General features: G+C 39.4%; 1 protein-coding gene across 8 annotated transcripts in view; it reads right to left on the bottom strand.

The window, feature by feature from the left end:
• The window catches only part of KCNH7 (potassium voltage-gated channel subfamily H member 7), a 338,169-nt gene that overhangs the window by 105,793 nt on the left and 206,058 nt on the right, over window positions 1–26,318 (bottom strand). For 3 of the 8 annotated variants that reach the window (XM_087709677.1, XM_087709681.1, XM_087709693.1), the window contains 3 exons: window positions 23,995–24,015; window positions 23,269–23,292; window positions 20,443–20,657 (listed from right to left, as the gene is read on the bottom strand). In XM_087709677.1, the coding sequence (XP_087565803.1) occupies window positions 20,443–20,657; window positions 23,269–23,292; window positions 23,995–24,015 (260 nt within the window). The remainder of the gene's footprint in view (window positions 1–20,442; window positions 20,658–23,268; window positions 23,293–23,994; window positions 24,016–26,318) is intronic. The other 5 variants (XM_087709688.1, XM_087709698.1, XM_087709705.1 and 2 more) reach the window with 2 other exon arrangements.

The following is a 26,318-nucleotide window of genomic DNA, read 5'->3' as shown; positions in this document are numbered from 1 at the left end:
TTACTTTAGATAATTATCTCTTTTGTACTAATTCCAATGGTAGCTGAGATTACACTCCGTTGTGAGTCTATTGTTCCAGACCATTTCATAATAGAAAAGTTCCGTTTCTCAGTTTAACAAGCTGTCTGTCTTCCTACCTAGTTATATTCATGCTCCTGTTTAACACACTTCTCTAAAAATGAAAATCGTCATGTTTTTGCACAAAGATGTGGGTGTATAACATCACATAACAATTTACTTCTTCTAAATAAATGGTTCAATTTAGGGATTTGATTTTTTTTTGTTACAATTGGCCGTGTTTGCAAATATGGAGAAGGCTGCAATTTTGCACGTTTATCTTTTAGTAAGCTCTTGACAGTGAATCTTTTACATAAACATGTACAAACTCTGTTAAATTCTATGAGACGTAATCCTCCCTGAAGTAGCTGCATTTAATCTCGGTTAAGCAAAGGCAGGATTGCCGCCTTGAAACATATTACCAGCTGCACGTTTGAAATTTCATTATCTCTAAATAACATGCAAGTAGACCTTGACTTACAACTGTTCATTTAGTGACTGTTTGAAGTTACAATGGCACTGAAAACAGTGACTTGCAACCACGCCTTGCACTGATGGCACTTGCACCATCCCGACAGTTAAAATTTGGGAGCTTGGCAACTGGCATGTATTTCTAATGGTTGAAACATCCTGGGATCATGTGGTCACCGTTTGTGAACTTTCCAGCTAGATTACAAGTGAAGCCAATGGGGGAAGCAGTGATGGATTCTGGATCCCATTCCAACCGGTACAGTTGGAAAGGGCCCGGTGGCATCCACATGGACGTGTGCAGCGCGTGCATGCATCTTACCACCTCTGCGATACTCCAGTTGCTCAGCGAAGTGTCACACAGGTGCTCTACGCGCCATGTGTATTCACGGAAGTGAGGAAACTCAAGCGGGCAGGCGGGCCTTGGGAGCACTGTACCGGAACGGTATCCGGTGCTCCGGGCAGGCTCCGGTACGCCTGTATTCACTGAGCAACTGGGTGGCTCCCTTAACAACTGCAGTGATTGCTGAACAACAGTAGCAAAAGAGGTTGTAAAATCAGGTGCTACTCACTTAATAATTGTCTTGCTTAGCCATGGAAATTCTCATCCAATCGTAGCCTTAGGTCAAGGACTACCTGTATCTCTTATATCTAGTGAAGCTGTAATGTATCTTTGCACAATCTCAACTCACAGCAACATTTCTAGCTGAAGCGTTTATATGCAGCTAGAAATATCCAGTGATTTGGATTAAAAGATCAGTACTGAACTACAGGAGTTGTCCTTGGGCTGATCTAAAATCACTTTACTGCTGGTGGGTAAATGCCATTCAAGCAATGGCTTTAAGAAAGTACTGCTCTGGATCCCTGATGGCGAAAATGACATGCAAAGCCATGTCGCCTGGCACACACGGCCTTGCCTGTTTGTCTTCTAGGTTTCTGGCACACATGTGCATGCAATGATCAGCTGTCCTTTGCTCGCGTGGCAGTGCCAGCTGTTGGGTGCTCATGCATGCCAGAACACGGAAGTTGGGCTTTTCCAGAGCGTGATCCCTTCGCACGCAGGGCAGTGCTGAAAACCAGCTTGCACATGGGTGCCGGCAAGCTGATCGTCAGGAATTGATGTGCACTAGAACTTGGAAGTCCAGCTTTTCCAGAGTGTGGCCCCAACAAGTGCTGTTTCTGCATGACCAAGGATTGTCATCACTGTTCTAGATAGTATCACAAATGATAAACTGTATTCTAGAGGCTTCCATAGCAAACTTTGATGATCTAAAATGATAGTACATGTGATGATGACACCATATAAAATGCCACGTTTGCATACCTACATTAAACAACCTTTTTCTTAGAATTTGCCCGATGATGTCACCAAGCATGTCTTCATTTTGGCTCTGTCATAGTTTGCTGTGGATACTAGTACTGCGATCATTCCCTGGGAGATTTTCCTGACTGCCTTGGATTCTCCATCTTCTGTTTACTATGATGTAGCTAATTTAATTCAATTATTCCCCAACTTGATGCATCTTTCATCTTTCATGTTTGAAGCAGGTGTTGGCAGTGAAGAAACTTTCACAACGTTTATCTGTCTCTTCCATATTGCATTTGCCTAATTCAATCCTGTAATTTTAGGTTCATCCATTTCTCCAATCATTGCCTTGCAACTCTCTTATTAATAATAGTATTGTGTCCCTTCAAGATACTACATTTTGCTATAGAATTCCTGTCTTCCATCCCTGCATGTACAGTCAGGACATACAACTGTGTAACACTGATGTTTTACTGAACATTCACTAATTCCAGTAAAACTATATTACTTGGACTGTCATTCTAAAGCACTTTGAGTATTACCACCTTTATATTCTTCTGCAGTCTAATAGAATTATTAATTATCTGATTTACAGTGACTCATTCCACTAAGTTCACTCATTCATAAAACATGCATTACAATATACTTCATTTCTGTTTTGTTTGTATCCTGTCTTTCCTTCAAGAGCTCAATGTAGACTTACTTCTTGCTTTTTCTTGTAATAATCATCATGTGAGGTAGAGAGTATATTGTCCTAAGAAGCATCAGAGCTTCTACCGATGAGGTTGGGTTTGAACCTAGGTCTCTCTTCATCACTATACCATATTGGTTCTGAGAGTGTCAATTTTTCCTTGATTTGTGCATGTTCAACTGCACATATCCTTGTCAAGTGAGAAACCCTTCTTCCAATCCTGGCAGCAACCACCGCGATTTCCACTACCGGTTTGGGTGAACTGGTCCAAACTGGCTATATACTGAAATACATATGAACCATCGTTCTTGGCCAAAGAACAATTATGGTTTGTTACCACTTTCTTTCAAATTTTACTGATTTCCATTTTTTATCTGAACTGGCTTTCCTCAACACTACAGAGACCATTACCTTTTGGATTTTCCCTCATTTCACCACTTCCGTTTTGACCTTCCCAGCAAGAGTGACTTGCCAGGAACTCTAGGTACACATTGTTTTTTTCCCCTTCATAATTATTGAAGCTATTGGGCCCTCCTATCACTGCAATCTGAAAACCTTCTGCTAGTTGGATAATTAATCTAGCTCTGTTTCAAGTGACAGTTAAATATAAAAGCTTCCTCTTTATCCAATTATCCAATCAATTGTTCATTTATTTATTAATTTTATTCATACTAATTTGCTGTTCAATTCACACAATTTTAGATGCTTTATAAGATTAAAAATGGGGGGGAGAAATCAATTATTTAATCATGCAAAGCATTTAAAAGCCTGCATTCTGGTATAATTCTGTATATTGGTAATGTACTTAGTATAATTTCAGCACACTTTTGAATAATTATAGTGTGTAGTTAGAAGCAGAGGGACACGGTGGCTCAGTGGCTAAGACGCTGAGCTTGTCAATCAGAAAGGTCGGCAGCTAGGCGGTTTGAATCTCTAGTGCCGCATAACAGAGTTGGCTTCTGCCAACCTAGCAGTTTGAAAGCATGTAAAAATGCAAGTAGAAATATGGGGACCACTTTGGCGGGAAGGTAACAGTGCTCCGTGCACCTTTGGCATTTAGTTATGCCAGCCATATGACCACAGAGAGATCTTCGGACAGCACTGACTCTTTGGGTTTGAAATGGAGATGAGAACCTCACCTTGGAGTCAGGAACGACTAGCACCTATGTGCGAGGGGAACCTTTACCTTTAGTTAAAAGCAAAACAAAACTGCCTTGAAATTATGAGAATTATAATCTCAATATAATGTCCTGAAGTCCTTCTAAGATTAAAGCACCAGATAGCTCATAATTTCTTAGATTTTTGTTTGTCTTTTATCGTATCAGTAAATGGCATGATTTGCTTAACGACCGTGGCAAAAAAGGTCATAAAAATCAGGCATGACTCACTTAACTGCATTGCTTAACAGTTTAAGTTGCAGTCTCAATTATAGTTGTAAAATGAGGACTATCTGAATATAGTTCAGGAAGCTCAGCAAGGCCTGAGTAAAGTACTAAAAGGTTATATTAACTAATTAATAAAAATTACCCAGGTACCTTGATCTCTTTGCTGAAAGGATATATGGCAAAAATAGTCCCAATGTTAACTTACGATGCAAAAATGTGGGGTCTTACAAAACCTATCTCACTTGAACAGGTGTGGTATTCACTTACTTTCACAAATGTGAGCGTCCACGCAGGCGCACACCTTCCACGCGTGTGTTTTGCCTAAAAAAAAGTGCATAAATGGGGCAGGTGGGCCAACCGCGATTTCCGCTACTGGTTCGGGCAAACGGGCTGCAACCAGCAGAATACCACTTCTGCACTTGAACGAGTTCAGACCTGTTCTTTAAGAAGTATACTAAGAACTGGTAAAAACCTATAGTCAGAGCAGAAACAGGTATCCCTTCCAGACTTAGCCAAAGCAATTGTGAAAGTTTTCACTTACCAGCACAGAATCCATTCAATGGACCCAGGTGGACTCTCCAAAATATGACAGGTATGAAAATAGCTGTCAGTGAGTTTGATGCAATTCTTAAGAAGGACCCGCTCTAGAGGAAGATCTGTGTTGTTGTATTCCATGGACAAATATGGGCACTTCCAGCATTTGACACAAAGCAATTGCAATTTGCACTTAGACTTATATACCGCTTCATAGTGCTTTACAGCCCATTCTACATGGTTTACAAATATCAGCATATTGCCCCCAACAATCTGGGTCCTGATTTTACCGTCCATGGAAGGATGGAAGGCTGAGTTAACCTTGAGCCTGTCAGGATCGAACTGCTAGCAGTTGGCTGAATTAGCCTACAATACTGCATTCTAACCACTGCGCCACCCCACTTATATCATGAGAGGATATGTGCTGCCCCAGCCATTGAAGATTTTGCTCATGTTTTGTTTGATTGTTAACTCTGTGCCCTCTTAGGCTAACAGTAAATATTTGATATCCCTACGTGAAAGAATAGCCCACTGTGATCTGAATCACAAATTGCCTATTTCCTCCTGGGCTTTGCTATATGCAGTGTAAGCAGAACTAAGTTTATAATTATGGCAGTTCAGCTAAGAACCCGTTATATCAAACAGGATGGGGTATCATGCAAAGGCAATGTATTTATCTTTTCTTTGTAATTATTGCATATGGTTTTTTAATACTGTATCTTTTTTTTCTATTTTATCCTAGAGTTAGATTCCCCTATTTTATTTTTATTTTCTTTGATATGGTTGTAAAACTAATCAATTAATAAAGCAGTATATCGTTTGCGTCTCTATTTTTGCTTTTACGACTTTTGCAAAGAAGATAGGAATGATCTATTCAAAAGCTTTAAAGTTTTTGATAAATTTCCCTGTATGGATACAAGGAAGGCAAATATAGTATTTGGAGAGAAAAACAAGAGGATGCCTAATGTTGTGTGAGACATTAATAGAGCAAACAAAATACACCCTCAAGGATCTTTTTCAGACCATTGTTTTCAAATAGTATACGTGCTGGGGAACAGACAGACAGGTAGACAGATAGACAAACAGACACTTATTTCTACTTCTTACCAAGAGATTAAAGAAATTTGCTCATAGCAAGAACCAGAGATAGTATTCAGCCGGTTTGGACCAGTTCAGGTGAACCAGTAGCAGTGAGCCGCGGCTCTATGCCATCCTATTTAGCCACATTTTCAAAGCCATGCACATGCGTGCAAGCCAAACACACGAGCAAATTGCATGCATGGAAGGCTACACACATGTGTGGAAGGTGTGCACGCTCATGAAGCAAACGTGCGCACCAGTGGTGGGTTTCAAAAAAAATTCGAACCTACTGTGGGTGTGGCCTCCTTTGTGGGGGTGCCTTGCTGGCCATGTGACCTGGTGGGAGTGGCTTGCGGGCCATGTGTTCTCTCTCTCTCTCTCTCTCTCTCTCTCTCTCTCTCTCTCTCCTTCCTTTTGTCTCTCTGTCCCTTTTTCCTTTTCTTCCTTTCATCTCTCTCTCACTTTTTCTTTCTTTTTTTCTTTTTTTTCTTTATTTATTTCTTCCTTTCTTTCTCTTTCTCTCTCTGTGTGAGTGTGTGTGTGTGTGTGTGTGTGTCAGTGGTGGGTTTCAAAAATTTTTGGAACCTATTCTGTAGGTGTGGCCTGCTTTCCGTGTCCACTGGTAGAACCTCTTCTAACCGGTTTGGTAGATTTGACGAACCGGTGCTACCGAACTGGTGAGAACTGGTAGAAACCCACCTCTGGTGCGCGCATGCGGCGAACAGGTGGTAGTCTTCTGTAACACTCACCTCTGGCAAGAACCCACATTTTGACCAACTCTGTTATCCCACCTTGCTATCCCACAATTATTACTTTGTAAATAATTCAAGGTAGCAAACCTATTGAGCACCTCTTTCTCCTCCTATTTTGCCCGGAGAAAGCAACAGGGCTGAGAGAAAGAGAGAGCAGCCCAAAGTCACCCAGCCAGCTTTCATGCTTGAGGTGAGACCAGAAGGTACAGTTCCCTTGTTTTCTAGGCCAACACCTCCACCACTACACTAAACTGGTTCTCTAATACAGTGTTTCTCAACCTTGGCAACTTGAAGATGTCTGGACTTCAACTCCCAGAATTCCCCAGCCAGCGAATGCTGGCTGGGGAATTCTGGGAGTTGAAGTCCAGACATCTTCAAGTTGCCAAGGTTGAGAAACACTGCTCTAATATATCCAAATGTCCAAATCTGGAATTTCTATTGATGTTTTGTTCAAAATATATGTGAACAAAGTGTCAGTTTTGCTAAAGTTGTCTCACGGCTGGGAGTGGGCCATATACTTCCACATTAATTTTGGTTCTGTAAAAACATCAAAGGAAGATTTGCACTTATGGATCAGTACTCACACATTCTTTGTTGTGAGGCAGAACTTTTGTACAATGAAGTACCAACGCCATATTTTTTCAAAGGGAATTGCTCATACACCAGGCTGAGAATGATTAATCGTGACTCAGTTATGAGTCACAATTTAGTTAGTCGGATTGAATCCAGATCGAGTGAAATTTATGCAACTGAATATTGCCTTGGCTAACTGCTTCAGTGAATCTTAAAGCACAACGAAGTCTGGGTTCAATCTGTAGTAATTCACACTATTATCTCCTCTCCTTCCTATATGCCTCAAAGCAGCTGACAGGGTGAGGAGTGATACATAATAAAAATTAACTAGAAAATCTGAGTTACAACCTCATACATTCTATAAGGCAAATCCAATAACCACTATTCACAACAAATGGCAGAAACAGTAAAAAATGTTCAAACATGAAATTAGTACCAGAAGCCTTCATGGGACAACAAATTCTAAGACAACTGTAGACATGTATGTATATTTTTTTTAGAAGTATAGTGAAATTTATTGTAATTTCTCAGTTATCACACTTTCCTGACATTGAGATTTTTTTCCATGCACATAAGCACACTTTTTTTTAACAAGGCTATTTAAAATACAGCGTGAATGAATGTCTTTATATGCATTTTAATTGCATCACAACATTTAGATATCCTTCCTTCCTTCCTCCCTTCCTTGGGGGTTGGGTAGCAAGTTGGCTATCTTGTCTCAAAATATGTTTCACCTACTTATTTGTTGACTCCTGCTTATTGGGTTCACCATTGGAAAAAGGTAGCATTTTATTTAAAACCACTGCAAACTTTCACTTCTTCATTACAATTGTAGACAGATATAACTATTTAAAAAAATACAAATAGACGTGATTTCTGACATTTTTTTCCTGATGTAGATTTTTTGTTCTTCTTAAAGGTTTTTTTTTAAAAAAACCTAATACAAAACCTCAAAATAGATGACAATCGCTCCTAATTAATCTTCACAGCAGATCAGATTTTTTTTCTTTAACTTAATCCATGAATTTAATTTGAATTAATTCATGAATTAAATTCCTTTCAATAATCTCTAATCTATAGTTAATTTTGTTTGTTTAATGCACACATATATTAATTCCGCTTCACAACAGATCCATTTCCCCCCCTTAACTCACTGTTCATGAATTAAATTCCTTTTGATAATTTCTAATTTCTAGGAAATTTTGTTTGCTTAATGCACACATATATGAATCCCACTTTACAAGTTATAATTCAACAGCAATGTTGAGAGTGATGTGAAGATCATAGCCAAGATGTTGTGGAGTGGGGAGAACAGAATAAACATCTTTATTGACCAAGTGTGACTAGGACACACAAGGAATTTGTCTCCAGTGCATAAACTCTCAGTGCACACACATACAACCACAAAGTGATAGATCATAGCTTCCACATCTCAAGCACAGCATGTCCCTGTTTTCACCTAGCGGATGTTGAAGGACAATCCAGCGCTAGCAAGCAGATTGTCCCAAAGATGCTTTTCTCAGGAGGCAACCAGACTCTCTTGTTTTTTTCTTTTGAAGACATTTCACTTCTAAATCCAAGAACCTTCTTCAGCTCTGACAGGATAGTTGTCAGATTACCAGCTGCCTGCAAGGAATATAAATCCTCCCTCTCCCCGCCATCCTGTCAGAGCTGAAGAAGCTTCTTGGATGAGAAATGAAATGTCTTCAAAAGAAAAAGAAAAAGTCCAGTTGCCTCCTGAAAAAAAAAGCATCTTTGGGACAACCATGACCTGGATGACTGAGAATCTCTACAGGCTTCTAGAAAGCAGGTTGCCTTCTCAGAATTGTGGGATCACTTCGCCTGGAGAATGGAAAAGCTACAGCTGCATCAGCAACCCAGAATTTAGGATTTGGCAACATGTCTAATCCTAGTTGCCATTATGAAGAAAGAATTGTAATAGGTCCCCATCTTTTTTTCTCAAAAGGAAAAAAGTAAGTTCTAATTAGGCCAATCTTCCACTTCCTTATCCCTGACATTGGCTTTTCTCTGCACACCTTTGTGGCTTGTTCATATTTGATTTCCTTTAATGACAGCACAGATGTGAGGCAGTAAAGGAATCAGCCCATTGATCTTGACAGCTGGTCCCATCACGGTAAACCCCCCCTTTGTTCCAACAATCCAGCTGTTTTGCCACATTTACTTTATGTAAATTACACTTTGGAAGTGATCATGTAATTAGCCACACTTAAATCATTACTATAATTAGGACTGGGGTCTCGATGTAAAATATCTACAGACATTTTACTGAAAGTAATCACAGATAAGTTTCCTGGATGGTAGATCCATTAGTTTTCTATCAGGCAAAAGAAGACATGGTAGGGGAAAGAGAAACTACAACCAGAGCACACTAAATAAAACACTAGCATAAAATAATATGAAGTTGCGTTGTCCTAGTAGAATCAAGATTATGTATTTCCCTGATTTAGACTAATGATAAAGAATTAACATCTGATGCAATTGAGAAGTTGAGAACTATTCACAAGTGTCTTATAATATGACGAGGATTGTTTCCTCCAAATTTTGCTATAATTTTTTCCAAAGAATTTGTCGAGACCTCTGTACGTAGAATCCAGCAATTTTTCAAGAGCCACAGGAATGGGACTCTGCCTGTATTGCACAATACACAATACATGTATGTAATAGTTGTGGCTATATTGTACAACATGCTAAGTTTGAATAATAGTGACCTTGACTAAGTTTCTGTAGCTTAGTAGGTTAAAATGGATTTAATTCAGAAACCAGATAAAGAATGTAGGATAAATGTAGCCCATGATTGTTGGCTGACATTGTTACCAATACAACATAGCTGCTATTTCCAAGCCTTTCCCTGGTATAGGGGAGTCAAACTGGTGGCCCATAAGCTGGCCACGCCCACCCCCAGTTTAGCGAAGGGGAAAAAAGTTGTGATACATCTCATGATGACATGTCATCACAAGTTTGACACTCCAGTAGTCTGAGTCTAAAAATTCTCTAAAGAGAGAAAAAGTCAGAACTTAAAGCTCACAAATCATCTCCTTCCATTCTTACTCTTCTCCTTTTGTGTTAAAAAGACCATATTAGAACAGAAGGATTTCCCAAAAAAACTCAAGTAGTCTCTCTCGGTCATGTTTTCCCCCCCCCCATTTTGTCATTTTCTCCTGTAAAGACAATCACTTGTCAGTGTGATAAAAATGTCCTACATGAGATTCATATCTTTTTTCCTTCATCCCAGTCTTTCCCCCCGCCTGTTAATAGATAACAGATTGTTCTATTTATTGGTAAATTGTAAAGACAAATCCCAGGTAACCCCAGGCTCTTAGGACGAGAGATGACCTCTCAGTTCACAATGGATTTGTTGAGAAGGAGCCCCCTCTATTCTTCACTGCCCTCCTATCAGCAGCAGAAAAAAAATCTTAGCCATTTCTCCCGTCTCAGGGTGATCTTTCACCATCTCCTCCCAGAGGACGTAGACTGAATATTGAACTATCTGCCAGCATAAAATAATAAAGGTGGGATACAAATCAATAAAACAAGTGATGCACAATGGAGCTATAGAGATGGTAAATTCCATTCTGAATATTACGGTAAATGAAAAGAGAAGGAAGTACAATTAGAAGTCAGCTCCTCTTTAACAATTCCTTCTTTCACAAGGTTTTTTTTCCCCCTTTGGAGACGAGAGAATACCGAGAAAGCTTGGCTCAAATAAAGTCTTAGAGACTCATCCACAAAAACCTCTTGGGAAAACTTTCTTCACACCCTCTGAACACATTTAAGTAGAGGAAAAGGATTTAGGGCAGTCTATAAGCAGTCAGAGATCTGAATAAATGGATTATTTTTAGGTTTTCTACAAGCCCTGCTTGTCCTAGATGTGATTGCTATCTTGCTTTGGTTTAGATAGAAAAGTTAAGATAAAGACTATTTTATCTTTCTGTATCTACTGGGCTTTGGTAAATAGTTGGAGATAGAGATACTTAAGCCTCCGGGGCAACATGGTTTACTTTAACTAGCACTTCTTCCTTTAGTGCTTTAGGTAACAGTTGTTCACATTGCCTGTAATGTGATCGTCCTTCTAACTCAGGGATTGATGCAAAGACATTTTTCATTCAAATCAGAAGACATGCAACTCAGGAGTAAAAGATCAATGGCTGTATTTCTTATGGCTCCAGAAAGACAAGACAGTAACACTATCAGAGGTGGTATTCTACCGATTCGCACCAGTTCGGACGAACCAGTAGCAGAAATTGTGGGTGGCCCCGCCTACCCAGCCCAGCTCTATGGCATCCCATTTAAGCCCTTTGTTCACCTAAAGCGCTTGCAATGGAAGGCTGTGTGCATTCGCAGAGGTAGTCGCGCTCACATTTGCGAACTGGTAGGGAAGGTAAGTGTACACCACCCCTGAACACTACATATTACTTGGATATCTGGAAATGATTAATATTGTACCCATAGAGAAGTTGCAATGCTCCCGAGAATAAGACATGAAATGTCTACCTAATTTAGAAAAAGAGGATGCCAAAGGCTGTTCATGATTTTGTTAGGAGAGTCAGGACCAGATCAAAGCGCCAATTCAGATATCAAAACCATCTTGCATTTGTGTAGGTTGGTCATCTCCACTGAATTCAAAATCAATGCATGAATCAGAAATGAGGTAAATTAGGAGCATGGCCAGTGGTGAGACTCAGCCAGTTTGCACCACTTCAGGAGAACCAGCTGTTACGTTTCTGAGCAGTTTGGTGAACTGGTTGTTGGACGAAATCATTAGGGCATAGAATCGGTTGTTAAATTATTTGAATCCATCCACTGCGCATGGCAGAGGGTAAAGGGTTAAGTTTCCAGTGCTGTTGTGACCCAGTGAAATCAAACTTGTTTCTGTGGTTATTGGTGGGGGGGGGGGCGGGAGAAAACCCTTAATTTTGGCATCATTTCAGATTTTCCTATGATTGTAAAAAACCATGATCATGGTCAAATAATTAATATATTTTTCTTCCAAGCCATAACCCCATGCTCGCTCAGTTAACCATGTCTTTCCTTGCTTTGTTCCAAACAAATACCAAGACTAAATGCTAACCTAGGAGAGACATGATAACAGTGTTCCAATATCTCCGGGGCTGCCACAAAGAAGAGGGAGTCAAACTATTCTCCAAAGCACCTGAGGGCAGAACAAGAAGCAATGGGTAGAAACTAATCAAGGAGAGAAGCAACTTAGAACTGAGGAGAAATTTCCTGACAGTTAGAACAATTAATCAGTGGAACAGCTTGCCTCCAGAACTTATGAATGCCCCAACACTGGAAGTCTTTAAGATGATGTTGGATAGCCATTTGTCTGAAACGGTATAGGGTTTCCTGCCTAGGCAAGGGGTTGGACTAGAAGACCTCCAAGATCCCTTCCAACTCTGCTATTGTATTGTATTGTATAAACCAATTCACAGTATGAATATCATGTCTTTAATTTTTTTTAAAAATGGTTTTCTGCCTTGATGCCAGTACAGTGAAATTAGATTCAGTATAAATTCATGTGAAAAAGAACATTGCCATTGTGTGGAAAAACTGGCAAAATGCTTCAAACCATATATTTAAGCCAGCATCCAACAACCCCTTTTAAAAAGCTAATAATGCTGTGTCTCCTCCTTAGAGGAGAATCCTCTTACACGGAAATTGAAGTGTAAGCTTTTCTTCAGCAATTAGAAGGTTTATAGTAATTACTCTGCCCTTTTCATTTATTGAAACAGAGAAGAATTGGTCAAGTCAATGAAAGGCCACAGACAGAAATAGTCTTCCCTTCTGTTTGCATTGCAAACAGAGAAAGTTTCTGTCCTTCCGATTAGCTTCTGCCTACACCACTGCTACAAAACAGATCCTACCAGTGGTGAAATTCAATTTTTTTTTACTAGTGGTTCTATGGGCGTGGCTTGGTGGGCATGACAGGGGAAGGATACTGCAAAATCTTCATTCCCTCCCCACACTGGGGCCAGGCAGTGGTGGCATTTGCTGGTTATCCGAACTACTCAAAATTTCTGCTACTGGTTCTCTAGAACCTGTCAGAACCTGCTGAATTTCACCCCTGGATCCTACCCCAGTTCTGTGTCTGAGACTACAGTGAAGAATTAGGTTGACATGAAGAATTCCCCTATTTAATAGCTTTTTATAGATGAGGGATTTTTTTTCACTTGATCCGAAGTTTTGAACCTTTTGAAAAGCACTGATTACACTCTCCTGGTTCTGAGAAATTCTTGTTGGGTTTGACGAATCATGAAATGTTCCAAGCTATTCTTAAGATACTCTCGTTTTTCATTCTGATCAGTAACAATAAGCTAAAAAAAATTCAGTAGAGAGGAAGGACGAAAATTTGATTATTTTCATATATGAGTCCTGCCTCTACTGCATCCTTACATGTGAACAAGTTTTAGTAGAACTTGCTTGATCAATCTACTCAAGGCAGATTTAGCAATTACTTTCTGTAGTTGGAGGACTAAAACCAGAATTGTACCATAGTTGGACTATCTGAGTTTGGGCTAACTTCATGAAGCTGACCTGGTCTGAATGGAGTGACCTGAGACCATCTAAAACTATTTTTTCCTTGAACTTCTCAAAAGAAAAGTGGCCAGGGAAACTGTTGGGACAGAATGCAAAATGTAATTTCCAAGAAGGCTTTTGCCTTGGAGCGGAGCTGTCAAACTTGCAGCCCACAGGCCAGATGCTTCATGCGTTGGCCACGCCCATGCCCAGTTTAGCAAAGGGGGGAAAAGTCCCGATATGTGACGTCATGCCGCTGTGACGACGTGAGTTTGACACCCCCACCTTAGAGACAAATAGGGGTGAATTCCGGCTGCTGCTATTGCCAATCCACTCAGGGACGTGCTGCGCGCATGCGCAATACAGAAGCCAAAAACAAGATGGCAGCACCTACAGCGCCACTGAGAAAACCAATTCTGACATTCCCTACAGAGAACTCGGGGGCATGGCAGGCCTGGGTCGCTGCTGGTTCTGGCGACCCAGGCCGCCAAGTTACTACCTATTTAGCCGAACTGGTCCAAACTGGTAGGAACCCACCCCTGGAGAGAACTCCTGCTAGAACCTCTGCTTCAAGGGAGAAATCCTTCTTTTCAGTAAACCGAAAGTGACTTCTGCTCACCCAACTGCCATTTTCTTGAATCATTATGGTAGTGCATCTCTGCTTAGTCGCAACAGTGAAAACCCACAAACCAGGGACCTCTGGATGAACTATGGAAAATCCTGCCAAGGACACAGAGCAGGCAGGCATAAAATCCCCTGATTTAGGATGTAATGCTCTGAGATAACTTTTAAAGTGGAAATGTTCTCCCCCCGGCTCTATCTGATGCTACCACAACCATCATGTAAGAGGAAAAATATAGCTGCATTGAATTTCACAGTGCCCATTTCAATAGGGCACTGCTCTTCTTGAAACTTGCAGTAGCTCCCATATTCATTAAAAAGACATCTAGTGAGAAATTCATGTAAAGATAATATGAGAAAATTAACTTCACAAAGCATCTGTATATCATACTGCTAATTTAAATTGTTATCTTGCATGATCCGGGCGAGACCAATATTTCCAGTTTCTTAATCATCATAATAAACTGGAAGCCGCCTTGAGATTTCAAATCCATGTATTTCTTATGTAAATTATCCCATCTTCTTGTTACCAGAACTAGTCTTCGTGCGGTTTTAATCCAGTCACCATGGCTAGTTTTATGCCACAAAATAGAACAACTGGTATTTAATGTTAAATGCAATGGGGCAGAGCAAGCTTCCTTGCTTTGCTTTATTAATTATTATAAGCAGCTTACAATACAGAGAGCTAAAACCATCCATAAAAAGCCAACTGAAGTTTAAAGTAAAAGCCAGTGCCATCCTAATTCAAATTTTACTGTCTGAATGTTCTTAGGAACAAAGCTATGTTCACTAGTTTCCAGAAGAATAAAGAAGAGGCATCAAATTCATCACATTCAGAGATAAGAGACTGCTTTAAGAATATCAGCCTCCAACTCCCTACAAGGGAAGGGATAGACATAGTACCTTCCCTGCTAGTCTGGGTAGGGCAGATTTTATCTGGAGAAAATGCCCCAAAAGTAACACCTCCCCCCCTGCTGTATAAGGCTTTATAGGTTACCACAACTTGTACTAGGCCCGGTAGGCTATTGGCAACCATTATAGATTCCATAAAATTTGTGTGATTCTGCTGAACTCTGGTCAAGAAGCAAGCAGCTGCAGCTTCTGAGGCATCTTCACAGGTAACACTTTGTAAATTAAAATAGAGGTGTTTATTATACTAATAGAAAGGAGCTGTACTCAGATCCTGCTATGTTGCTTAAGAGCCGAGGTGGCGCAGTGGTTAAATGCAGCACTGCAGGCTACTTCAGCTGACTGCAGTTCTGCAGTTCGGCTGTTCAAATCTCACCAGCTCAGGGTTGACTCAGCCTTCCATCCTTCCGAGGTGGGTAAAATGAGGACCCGGATTGTTGTTGGGGGCAATATCCTGACTCTGTAAACCGCTTAGAGGGCTGAAAGCCTTATGAAGTGGTATATAAGTCTAACTGCTATTGCTATTGCTATTGCTTCATCCTGGTGGTGGTAATAGTGAATGTGTTCCTGAGTAGAATTAGGGAAGAACCATGGGAATATATGCCAAGAGTATCTAGTATCTACAGTACTTCCAGAAGAGCCACCCAAAATGTAAAGGTCATCCCAGCTAAAGCTATCAGGCCAGCAATGATATAGGAAGATGCTGGATGAGGAAGATTACTTTACTGATATCGCTGGGAAATCTGAAAGGCCAAGATAGCCAAGATCAAACTGGAAAAAGTCTGCCTATGTGGTTGCAAAGAGCTGAGATGGACATGATGGCACAGAATCAGGTAAGGGAGACAAGCATATCTTCAGTACCTCTAGCTGCAGATGGAATATCCATGGAACCAGAATTAACTGCCACTCTATTTTGCTGGGATTCAGACTCAATATGCTTTGTCTCTCATAATTCACATCCAAGACCTTCTATAGTAGTAATAGAACCATAGTTATGGTTCTCAAGAAATCAATATGTTTGAAATTCAACTTCCACATTTATTTCTATGTTCTCTTGGCCTGTTTTTATACCTTATATTAGAAATGAGGAGGACAAAGAGAAGATTGTGAAATCTGGAGGAAAGACTTGGTGTTTTTCAGCAGACTTGTAATACGTGCAGGTGTTCTTTGAAGATATGTTCTACAACAGCCTGAGATTAATGTAAGACCAATTAAATTAATAAATTTATTCTTCTGTAAGAGAAAATGGACCTAATTAAATGCATGAGGTTTACAAAGTCATGGAATTTACTAAAATTCAAGATTAAATTTATTTTTGATCCTGGCTTTGTTCTTTTCTTTGTCCTCCTAAGTGTGTCTACTTTTGAGTGGCATGCTAAAAGCTATGCAAACCTAGATCTGAATAAAGCAACCTTTACTATAAATGAAGATGTACACAAAAGGAACATTCAAGGAAATGGCAAAATGAAAATAAATGAAAAGCAAAAAAAAAAAAAACCTTTCATCTGGATCATAGTTTCAAGGGGATCTGCTAATCAGGAAAATAAGGTAATTTTCAGAGCATGAAACTACTTTTTTATGCTTTGTAAAGTTCCATGCAAACTGATCTCTCTGTTTTTATGTATGTGTAAGGGGGTCAGATGTTTATGTTTAGGAAATGATAGATAAGAAATTATAATGGGAAGGAAATACAGAGAATTGATTTTCTTCTCATTAAAAATGGTGAACTTGTAAAAGCTATTCCTGCAAATTGTTCAGGAGTTTATTAAATCATTAAGAGAACAGAAATACAAAGAAATGTCAACATTCATTGGAAGCATTCTGTAAAGAGTTCTTGACCCCTCCCTGGCAAACACTTCAAATTTAATTTTGAATGCAGAGAGCTGTAGAGTTCCTGGCATGTTAAACTACAGATTGTACCTGGAACTCTATGTAAATGTGTATAAAAGTGTAAATATTATGCCTATTAATTTTTAAAATATAATTTTTATTTTGTATATTTCTCCCTAATATAGAATCACTAATAAATATAAATGACATCTTGTGGCATTAAATTATCTTTAACGCCTTCAGAAAACAGAATGGAGCTGGACTTACGCTATTGTACGTTGCACAAGGATTTGAAAATACTAAAATAATTTCCTTCTTAAACACAATTTAATATGTTGACCCAGATTTATAAAAACAGCTATCAGATAAAGTACAGTTATACTAATATACACACATCTACATGAATAGAAATACTAGCTATTTTGTTTGAGGGGAAAAGTCTCTTTTTTCTTGCTTTCTGATAAGTTGTTGAACTATGTATTTCTTGAAACTGAAGAAAAATTTAGCAATAATATTATAACGTGACTGGAGAACCATTAATGGAGTAGAATATTTGTCCATATGTGTAAATCATATGTGTTCCTGTTCCGAATTAGACTCTTGTAGAACAATGGTTGTACAATAATTTGCCAATGGAGCCTCCATAAAAGAAGAAAAGCAGTAGAATAAGAAAAAGAGAGAGGAAAAGAAATCAGACTCTTAAGCAAGCTCACTAACTAGCTTCGAAACATAATAGCAATGGGACGATCGCCATTGCATATAACAGGGGTGTCGTCACGTGATGTATCACAACTTTTTCCCCCCTTTGCTAAACCTGGCATGGACATGGCCAGTGTGTGACATATCTGGCCTGTGGGTTTGATATCCATGGTATAGAAATCTTTCAGCAAAAGTTAGCCTCACCCCATTTCTTCCTTCTGGAAAATGCAAAGCACCTTTCAATTTTGCTGCTGAAAATTTAAAGGACCTTTGAAAGGTTCCTTCAATTGAAGCTCCAACAAATAAAGAGACCCTTTGAAGATCTGCCAAGCCCTAATACTCACACGTTGGCAAAAAGAACAAAAACCTGAACTGTAATAATGGAAAAGAGAGCTGAACATCCAGAAAATATTAGTATAATTTCAATAGAAATGCAGTCTATTATACTGGAGAAGAAAGGAGAGGAGGAAACTTCAAAGACTAGCATACCATATATTGTATAATAAACTACAATCAAGCAGACAAACATAAATAAAATATGAAAATAAAATTGATAAACTAACCCAAATGACTAAGCCTATAGCTCTATAAAAGGCTAATAACCTATAAAAATGATCAGAATCTGAGATCTATTAAAACTAAAGTACGAGACAAAAGACTGGCCAGCTAAGCTCATGGTTTGCTTAGTCTGCTGCTCGGATATTCACAACTGCTGAACAACTTCAAGGCCGCTTTTCTTAAAATGGACTTGAATTGGTCAAAATAATCACTTAACTTAGGAAAATTCTCCTCTGAGTGTCTTCTGCCGAGTATGATCTAAGACTATGCTATGATCCATAAAAGAGATAATTTCTTCTGCTATGTTTGTTTATTTAAATTTATCAGACTCAACGCACACACATTGCTTTTTAGATGATGATGCTCACAAAATGATGTAGGAACAATAAAAGGCTTTTATCTTTTAAAGCTCTTATAAAAACCTTACTAAGCGAAGATATCAGAGGATTTTAGAGACGCTATTTATCAAAGGGGAAAACCCAGAGATGAATAATTCAGAGTGAAAAATATCACAGTAGCATCTCTGAATTTCAGTTTTACGGTAGGCACGTCTGAAGGATATTCAAATAATAAACCAAAGCTTTTATTGAGGATGAGGAAGAGAATGAGAAAGAAGAGTTAAAAACACAGCATCCATAGGAGATAGTGTGCCCACCTCTGAGATAGCATCTGAGACAGAAGAGAGGAATCAACCAACCCCTTGTCCCCCGTCCCCCCCAAATAATAATAGAAGCAGAGCATCTGTAGCCATAACTCCTACAGAAACAAGTTCAGACCAGTACTCGGAAGAATCATTAGCAATAGCACTTAGACTTATAGACCACTTTACAATGCTTTACAGTCCTCTCTAAGCAGTTTACAGAGTCAGCATATTGTCCTCAACAATTTGGGTCCTCATTTTACTGACCTCGGAAGGATGGAAGGATGAGTCAACATGGTTTTGACTGCCAAATTGCAGGCAGCCAATAGTCAGCAGAAGTACTGCACTCTAACCACTGTGCAGTACTGCACTCTAACCACTGCACTCTAACCATTGTGCCACCGAGGCTCCATATGAAGGTGCCATATTGTACTAAGCGACACAGGAATTAGAATAGAAAAGCAGAAAGATCTGTTTACTTGACTGACCAACTTTAACAACTAGGAAATAGTTATGACCATGTGACTTGCCTGGAAATTGAATCTACAAGAAATATAAGTATAGTAAGATCTCCCTGATGGTGTACTGGAATCAGTGTCCAAGTCACCAGCCTGAACTTCATGTCTTGATTTTGTTGTCAGGCCTGCAGTCATATTCCTTTTAGGATCTTTGGCCTGCCACACTTTCTATTATTTTTTCTATGCTGTTTCATTAGTGGGGAATAGGGAGGGGGAATAGTCAGGAGCAGAATGCGTTGTTGTATAATAAGACATTCCTTTCCAGAAGCCCAAGGTCATCTTTTGTCTCCGCACCTCTGTACCTGACCGGAACTAAATGGGTGGAAATGCCAGTGTGGCAGAGGAACATTGGACCATGTGATGAACTTGTGGGTATGGGGGCCAGGTCTTGAACTTTCAACTGGGTGGAAACCCAGGAAGCTTTCAGATTTGGGTTTCCAAAGTTTGTACCAACATGTCTCTCTTTTTAAATTAGAACTTTGATGAAAGCTATGCCTTGAATTCTGATTTAATTCTTGATGATATTTGGAACGCTGACATTTGTCTTTCTTAAATACTCTTGTAATGTGATGTGCATATACTTCTTATAGTCTATGTAACATATGACAACTTGGATATCAGGACTGGAAGAAAGTGCTAAATTTCACTCAAGTTAATTTGACTTCTGTATATTATTCACAGTCAGGTAGGTAAATAGAATGAATCAAGGCCACCATAGAATAGTATCTGTACTACTATATCAGATATACCTGATTTATTTTATCAATGGCTAACTAGTAGAAACAGAATCTAGAAATGTAGAAGCATAAGAGAATGATTAATTATATATGGAAGGTTTATTGAAATAGATAAACAAATATTATTAAGTGATTAATATGAAAGTTATGAATATTATTGTTATAATTGCTATTTGTAAAAATTAATTGTACTCAAACAACACACTGTTCATATGAGAATGGAATGTTTTATGTTAAATAAAAACTTTTTAAAACATGAAGAAAAAAAAGATATAACCGAGTTAAACAGATAAGTCTGTGATCTTCCACAGAATTCACTTACAATAACATAATGCACTTTCCCTCACAGAGCCCTTTCTCTGAATAATTATAGGTGTAATCTACATTAATTTTCCTCTGTGTATGTTGCTAGAAGAATTGTGGTCATTCTATTTCATCCAGAAGAATCAAATTGCACAAGTCTAACAAAAGCATGCAGACATGAAGAGAAGGATTGGAGCATTCACAGAAATTAGAGAAGAGGCACAATTACATATTTAAAATCTCTCACCTGGGTAACCTTTTCAGTGACATTGTGTGTTCTTTCTTTCACTTTGGGTGCAATAATTGTTTTCTCTGATGATGGAGGTGATGATGCCTTTTTTTCATTTTTGATATCAGAAAAGTTTAGAGTGAGCTGGGGAATCTTATTGATGGTGCTGTATTTGTTGAGGTTTGAATCAGACGTCGATCCTAACAGACTTGACTTGATATGGTTAAAAGGACCTAGAAGAAAAAGAAGGTATCAGCTGATATAATGTCTTGAGCCACTTTCCAGATAACTAAAAAAGTAAATTACCTTTATTGTTATTTTTGTTTTTCAACCAGACTTGATAACTGTCTAGCTTAGAATCTGCCAACACTTCAATTGTGGAAGAAGGGCAGAATATACCATGTTTCCCTGAAAATAAGTGAGGGTCTTATTTTCTTTTGACCCCTGAAATAAGTCCTTGGGCTTATTTTCGGGGAGGTCTTATTATTTTTGAGGTGCAGGAGGCGGCGAGCGTGGTCATCTCATGGTTGCTGCTGTATTGCAATATTTTCAGGAAGGGCTTATTTTAGCTCATGAGCTCAAAAGCCCGATTGGGCTTATTATCCCGGGGAGGTCTTATTTTCAGGGAAACAGGGTAGTGCCTGGAAGTAGTAAATAATTCAGTGGGAGGTAGGTGTGTGTGTGTGCATCTGTGTGTGTGTGTGTCCATTGCACACACCATTCTTGAATCAGGACTTCTCATGCTTTCTACTACTGTAAATGATTCTGTTACCCATTCTTTGTAGGGTCCTTCAACTAGAGGAAATTTTAAAAAGAGAGAAATTATAGAGAAAGCAGGAATCTATTTCTTCAGAGTTTACAGATGTCTGAACTAGTTGAGTGAACACAAGTGGAAGCAGAAATCCATTAGTGGAGTAATATCTTGGATTTAATCTAGACACACTTAGCCCTGAAAGCTTTATTTCACGCTAGATTGAGAACGATGGGCTTTTAAAGTCTGGAGCCCATGAGCTTTTTAAATTATGAATTTAGAAGAAATCTATAGTTATTATTGTATGAGAATTCCAGATTCAAAGGCAGTATACTTGTAAATAGCATATGCTGAAGGAGTGCAAGTAAAAAAAAAAATCTGGTTTCTTGGATTCCTGAAGATTTTAGATTCTGGATTCTTTCTGTGGACAGCAGATTTTTTTCATTATATTCTAAAATATGCAACTTTCCCCAAATAGTATGTTGCTTCCGTTTAAGGTGCATATATCTGTGCTGAAGGGGCAAATAAGATGTCATTTATTTACCTTTCCTAATCCACTGAAAAGGATCCAAAAATTTTAGGCCCACCTTCTCTGATGTCACATTGCCAGCCTTGTCTCCTGGTGCCTTCAGGCAGGCAGAAGGGCAGCTCTAAGGCTGAAAAAGGATCCTTGAGCATATTACCTTCTGCCAGCTTCTGAGAGTTGTTGCGACAATAGAAGAAAGATGGACCACAAATGTATCCCATACATAAATACTTCCTGAATAGCTAAATGTCCAAATTAGGGAGAAAAGAAGATTGCTTAATTTCAGTGACACACGTGCTCCTGAATTACTCCAAAACCTGGATAATCCTGGGTGTCTTTTGAGCCATTGTTGCTTGTTTTCCATCTGTGATTTCAAAAATGGAAGAGCAGCACGAGTTAGTGCTCTGCTCTATACCTGCTTTTCTTATGTTCAGTATTCATGCAGATTTAAGTCTTACTTTGCTGAAGCAAGTTAACTTCTAAGGCTTCTAAGATCAGCTCTGGAGGCCCTTTTCAAGAGCTTATTCAGAAGAACTACTACGCTGGCAGGCACAAGAAACAGAATATTTCTTTATGGAAAGTTTGTTCCTATTGAATAGACTTCTACCAGAAATATGTTCATTTCCCTCTGAGAATCTTAAATTGGCTTTAAAGATTATGGAACACTGATGTGGATCTATAGCAGGGGTGTCAAATACGATTTCTTTGAGGGCCGCATCAGGGGTGTGTTTGATCTCGGGGGGGAGATGGGGGGCACGGCCAGTTCAACACCACTTGTATTGGGGCTGCCTTTGGTGGCCTGAGCGCTCTGCCAGTAAAAATGGTCTCCCAGCTCCATTTTCAGCTGCGATGGCCTCCTGTAACCCTCTGCCACGGAAAACAGAGCATGGGAGGGTCATACTGGCCCACCAGAGCTCCGTTTTTTTCTGGCAGAGGCACTGCAGGCTGGTCCTTTGCTGTTTCCAGGGTGGCCCCATGGGCTGGATCTAAGCACCCCGGATCCCTCCACCAGGCCTTGGGTTTGACACACCTGATCTATAGTTACAATAAATAGAGAAATAGACAGAGTCTTAAGTACTTTGAGCCAGCAGCAAGTTCATTTACAGACACTTGTTCACTTACAACATGGTGCCACACAATATCAAAACCACCGCTGATGGAGACAAGAAGCAAATGAAGACTTCCTAGGAATGGGTCACTTGTGGGCATTAGCTCATGCACATCATGCAGCTTTGATGGAGACATTTCATCAAGTATATTCAATGACACATTGAAGAGGAGCAAAAATGAAAGCTCTTCCTTCATCCTGCCTTCCTCTTAAATTTAGGCTATAAACACAAATTTATAAGTTTGTTATGGGGAAAATATATATATGTGAAAAGGATTCTACTGTACTTAGCTAGAGAAAGGAATGTCTCCATTTGGCTAACTTTGCTTTACATTGTTGTCCCGGTGAAAAGGACCAATACTAGCATGTAATCAATATGAACAAGCATGTTTTCCACATGAAATTGCAAATGGAATTCATGCAAGCACACCTGAAGACTACAGTAAGCTTAAACCATACCCCCTGCCATCCAGGAGCGCGAAACTAGTTTTAAGGAGACAAAAGAGGAATACGTGAAGGGTCCAGATTCTTCACTGATTGCCTTGGTGTCAGAATGATAAAACTGAATTGGATTTAAAATGAATCAAGGGCGGCTAGTTTCAATCATGCAAAGCTCAATTTGTAATACTTTTTTTACAACATGGTATTATCTTGAAAACGTCAAGTTATGGTATCTGCGTCGGATTGGCAGCATCCACAGTCTACCTTCTTCAACAAGTTGACAAAAGTACAATCCAGCCAAAGTTCAAACTTTTAAGCCCTCCTGGGGGATTTGATGGGAGAGAATTAAGCACATGCTCAACTCTCCCACTCAAATCAAAGGGGCTTGGCAGGATGTGCTGCTCGAATCAGTGACCAAGGAAAAAGCCCCAGAGAAAGGATGGGAAGTTTCCTTTGGATAGACAAGTAGAGGATTGCATTGTGACTAAGTGAAGCCAATGGCTTTGAAAGAACATACTGTGCATCCCTTCACAGCTTCCTCTGAATAGCCATCTATCATCACTCCCAATTGAGAGCAAAGAGAATTGTGATGCATCCATCAAGCAAAAAGAACCGTAATTCCTATAATGTGCCCAGCTTCATAAAGGTTAGCATGAGTATGATGCATTTGTACAGTTTATATAGCATGCCAAATAATGTGTCTCTCAAAAGCACCGAACAATAGAGGTGATAAATTTACATTACCTTTGACATTGCGACCATTGTCTGTTATTCAGCAGAATAAAGAAAAGCAAAAGGGGGAAATAAACTGTGTATCCAAAGACTCCAAACTGATGATATTTTCCCACCTTCTTGGTTCCCCAATACATTTTGAAGGAGCTAACATTAAATTTGGGTGAATCAGCTAATGTAGTGAACGGGAGACTAATTTTCTCTTTTTAGAATTAAGAACCAAAAGTTGTCCTCATTCAACTGCTCTTCAACATTTCCCAGAGTGCTCAAAAGTGTTTTCAAATTAGCTGGAACAGCCATTTAAATGGATGTGATCTATCTCTGGAGGGGCTGTTCTTTAAATTTGGAGGCTAATTTGACTTAAGAAATTGTAATTGATTATGCAATTTTCCTGGATTAATCAATAATAGAATGCAGTCAACCAACTGCTCAATTAGTCAAATACGCATTCTAATCAATCAGTTGCATGAAGATGAACAAGGGTTTTATTTGTGAAGCAAGGAATATCTTTCTCTTGAAACAATATGCATACACGTTGCTGATTCAGACTGCCAGGTTGGGCAGGCAACTACTGTATCTTTTGGAGTATAAGACGCACCAAGGTTTTGAAGAGGCAAATTTTAAAAAGTACGTAGGTAGATAGAGGGATAGAGAGGAGAGAAAGAGAGAGAAATACAGTAGGTAGGTAGGGAGAGAGAGAGAGAGTAGTTAGGTAGGTAGCTAGGTAGATAAAGGGATAGAGAGAAATCGAGATAGAGATAGATAAAGAGATAGATAGATAGATAGATAGATAGATAGATAGATAGATAGATAGATAAACACAGTAGATAGATAGGGAGAGAGAGAGTGTGTGTAGGTAGGTAGGTAGATAGAGGGAGAGAGAGAGAGAGAGAGGAAGAAATACAGTAGGTAGGTAGGGAGAGAGAAAGAGTAGGTAGATAGGTAGATGTTTCCAGGTGTATTTATCCATGTGCTGGAGAAGGAAATCACTGACAATCTGAAGCACGTAAGACTTTGTTCCTGCTGGCACAGCACTTGATCAATGTAATTCTCATCAATCAGTTAGAGCTTTCCAAAAGGAAAAAAAAGTTTTTGCACTATGCAAACCTCCCAAAAACGGCCCATTTTCGCAAAAACGGGCCTGTTTTTTTCAAATAAAAGGCATGAATAGCCTTGTTGGGGGGGGGGGGCTTACAGAGTGCTCCTGGGGGTGGGGGTGGGGCAAAAATGAGCCAGAAAGGCCCATTTTTTGCAAAAACGGGCCTGTTTTTGTCCAACAAATTGCATGCAAAGCCTTATGGAGGCTTATAGAGTGCTGTTGGGGGCTGGGGAAGCCCGTTTTTTGCTTATTTCTGCCCTCCCCAGCCCCCAGGAGCTTTCTGAAACCACCATAAGGATATGCACGGCCATTTTGGTGAAGGGGACGGGGCTTCAGGAGGCAAAAAATGCTGTATTCGATGTATAAGACGCACCCAGATTTTCAGCCTCTTTTTTGAGGAAAAAAAGTGCGTCTTATACTCTGAAAAATATGGTAGTCCCTTCAGTTAATGCAGTGTCATCTTTCAGATTCAGGAATCACACCTTTATGGCACCTGCTCTCTGGGATGCAATTCTCTATGAAATCTGGGTGGCTTCTACCCTGTCATGGAATGTAAGAGTAATCTTGATGGACAAAAGGAAGACATGCTACCCATGAAACAATCAGATAAGAGAGGGGGGAATCCTCCAGTCCACTAATGGTCAAAGGAAGAAACTTGGGAAAGATCACCCTCATTCATCAGGCAGCTTAAAGTGGGAAATTTGTTAAGGTAGCCTTACAATAAGGTAGAATTAGCTCATCTAGTCATGTTTCCTATTTGGTTTACCCTTGGTGGCTTTCTGGAAAACCTTAAAGACCTGGCCGTGCTCTCAAGCTCTAGGCTAAGATGGTTGGAGCCAGTGATGGGAGTATAATATTTTTTTTTATGTGTTGAGCATATCTGCATCCATCTTCTGTTCGGTGTGTTATTAGGTATTTATGTCGCCATCTATGAGCCCCTTCCCCAAGTCAGTCTGAAAACAAGTGGTACCTACATTGATTGAATGAATGAGTGAGTGAGTGAGTGAGTGAGTGAGTGAGTGAGTGAGTGAGTGAAGCATTTTCTGGAGGAAGGATTCTTGGATGCTCTGGATGAAGACCTTCTGAATATGAAAGTGGCCATAACAGTCAAGAACCATTCTTGTATTAATACCACTTTACAATAAACAGCTACCCAAATAATGAGAGAACCTTTATTATAACTTATTATCAAATTAATGCACCGAGACTTATAACACAATATGAAGCATATTGATTT

The sequence above is a fragment of the Thamnophis sirtalis genome, unplaced genomic scaffold, assembly GCF_051295495.1.
Source record: "Thamnophis sirtalis isolate CommonGarterSnake01/CBP01778 unplaced genomic scaffold, rThaSir2_p1.2 scaffold_1, whole genome shotgun sequence".
NCBI classification, from domain to species: Eukaryota; Metazoa; Chordata; class Lepidosauria; order Squamata; family Natricidae; genus Thamnophis; species Thamnophis sirtalis.
The sequence above is the reverse complement of the archived record's forward strand: the minus strand, read 5'-3'. Positions and strand labels throughout refer to the sequence as shown.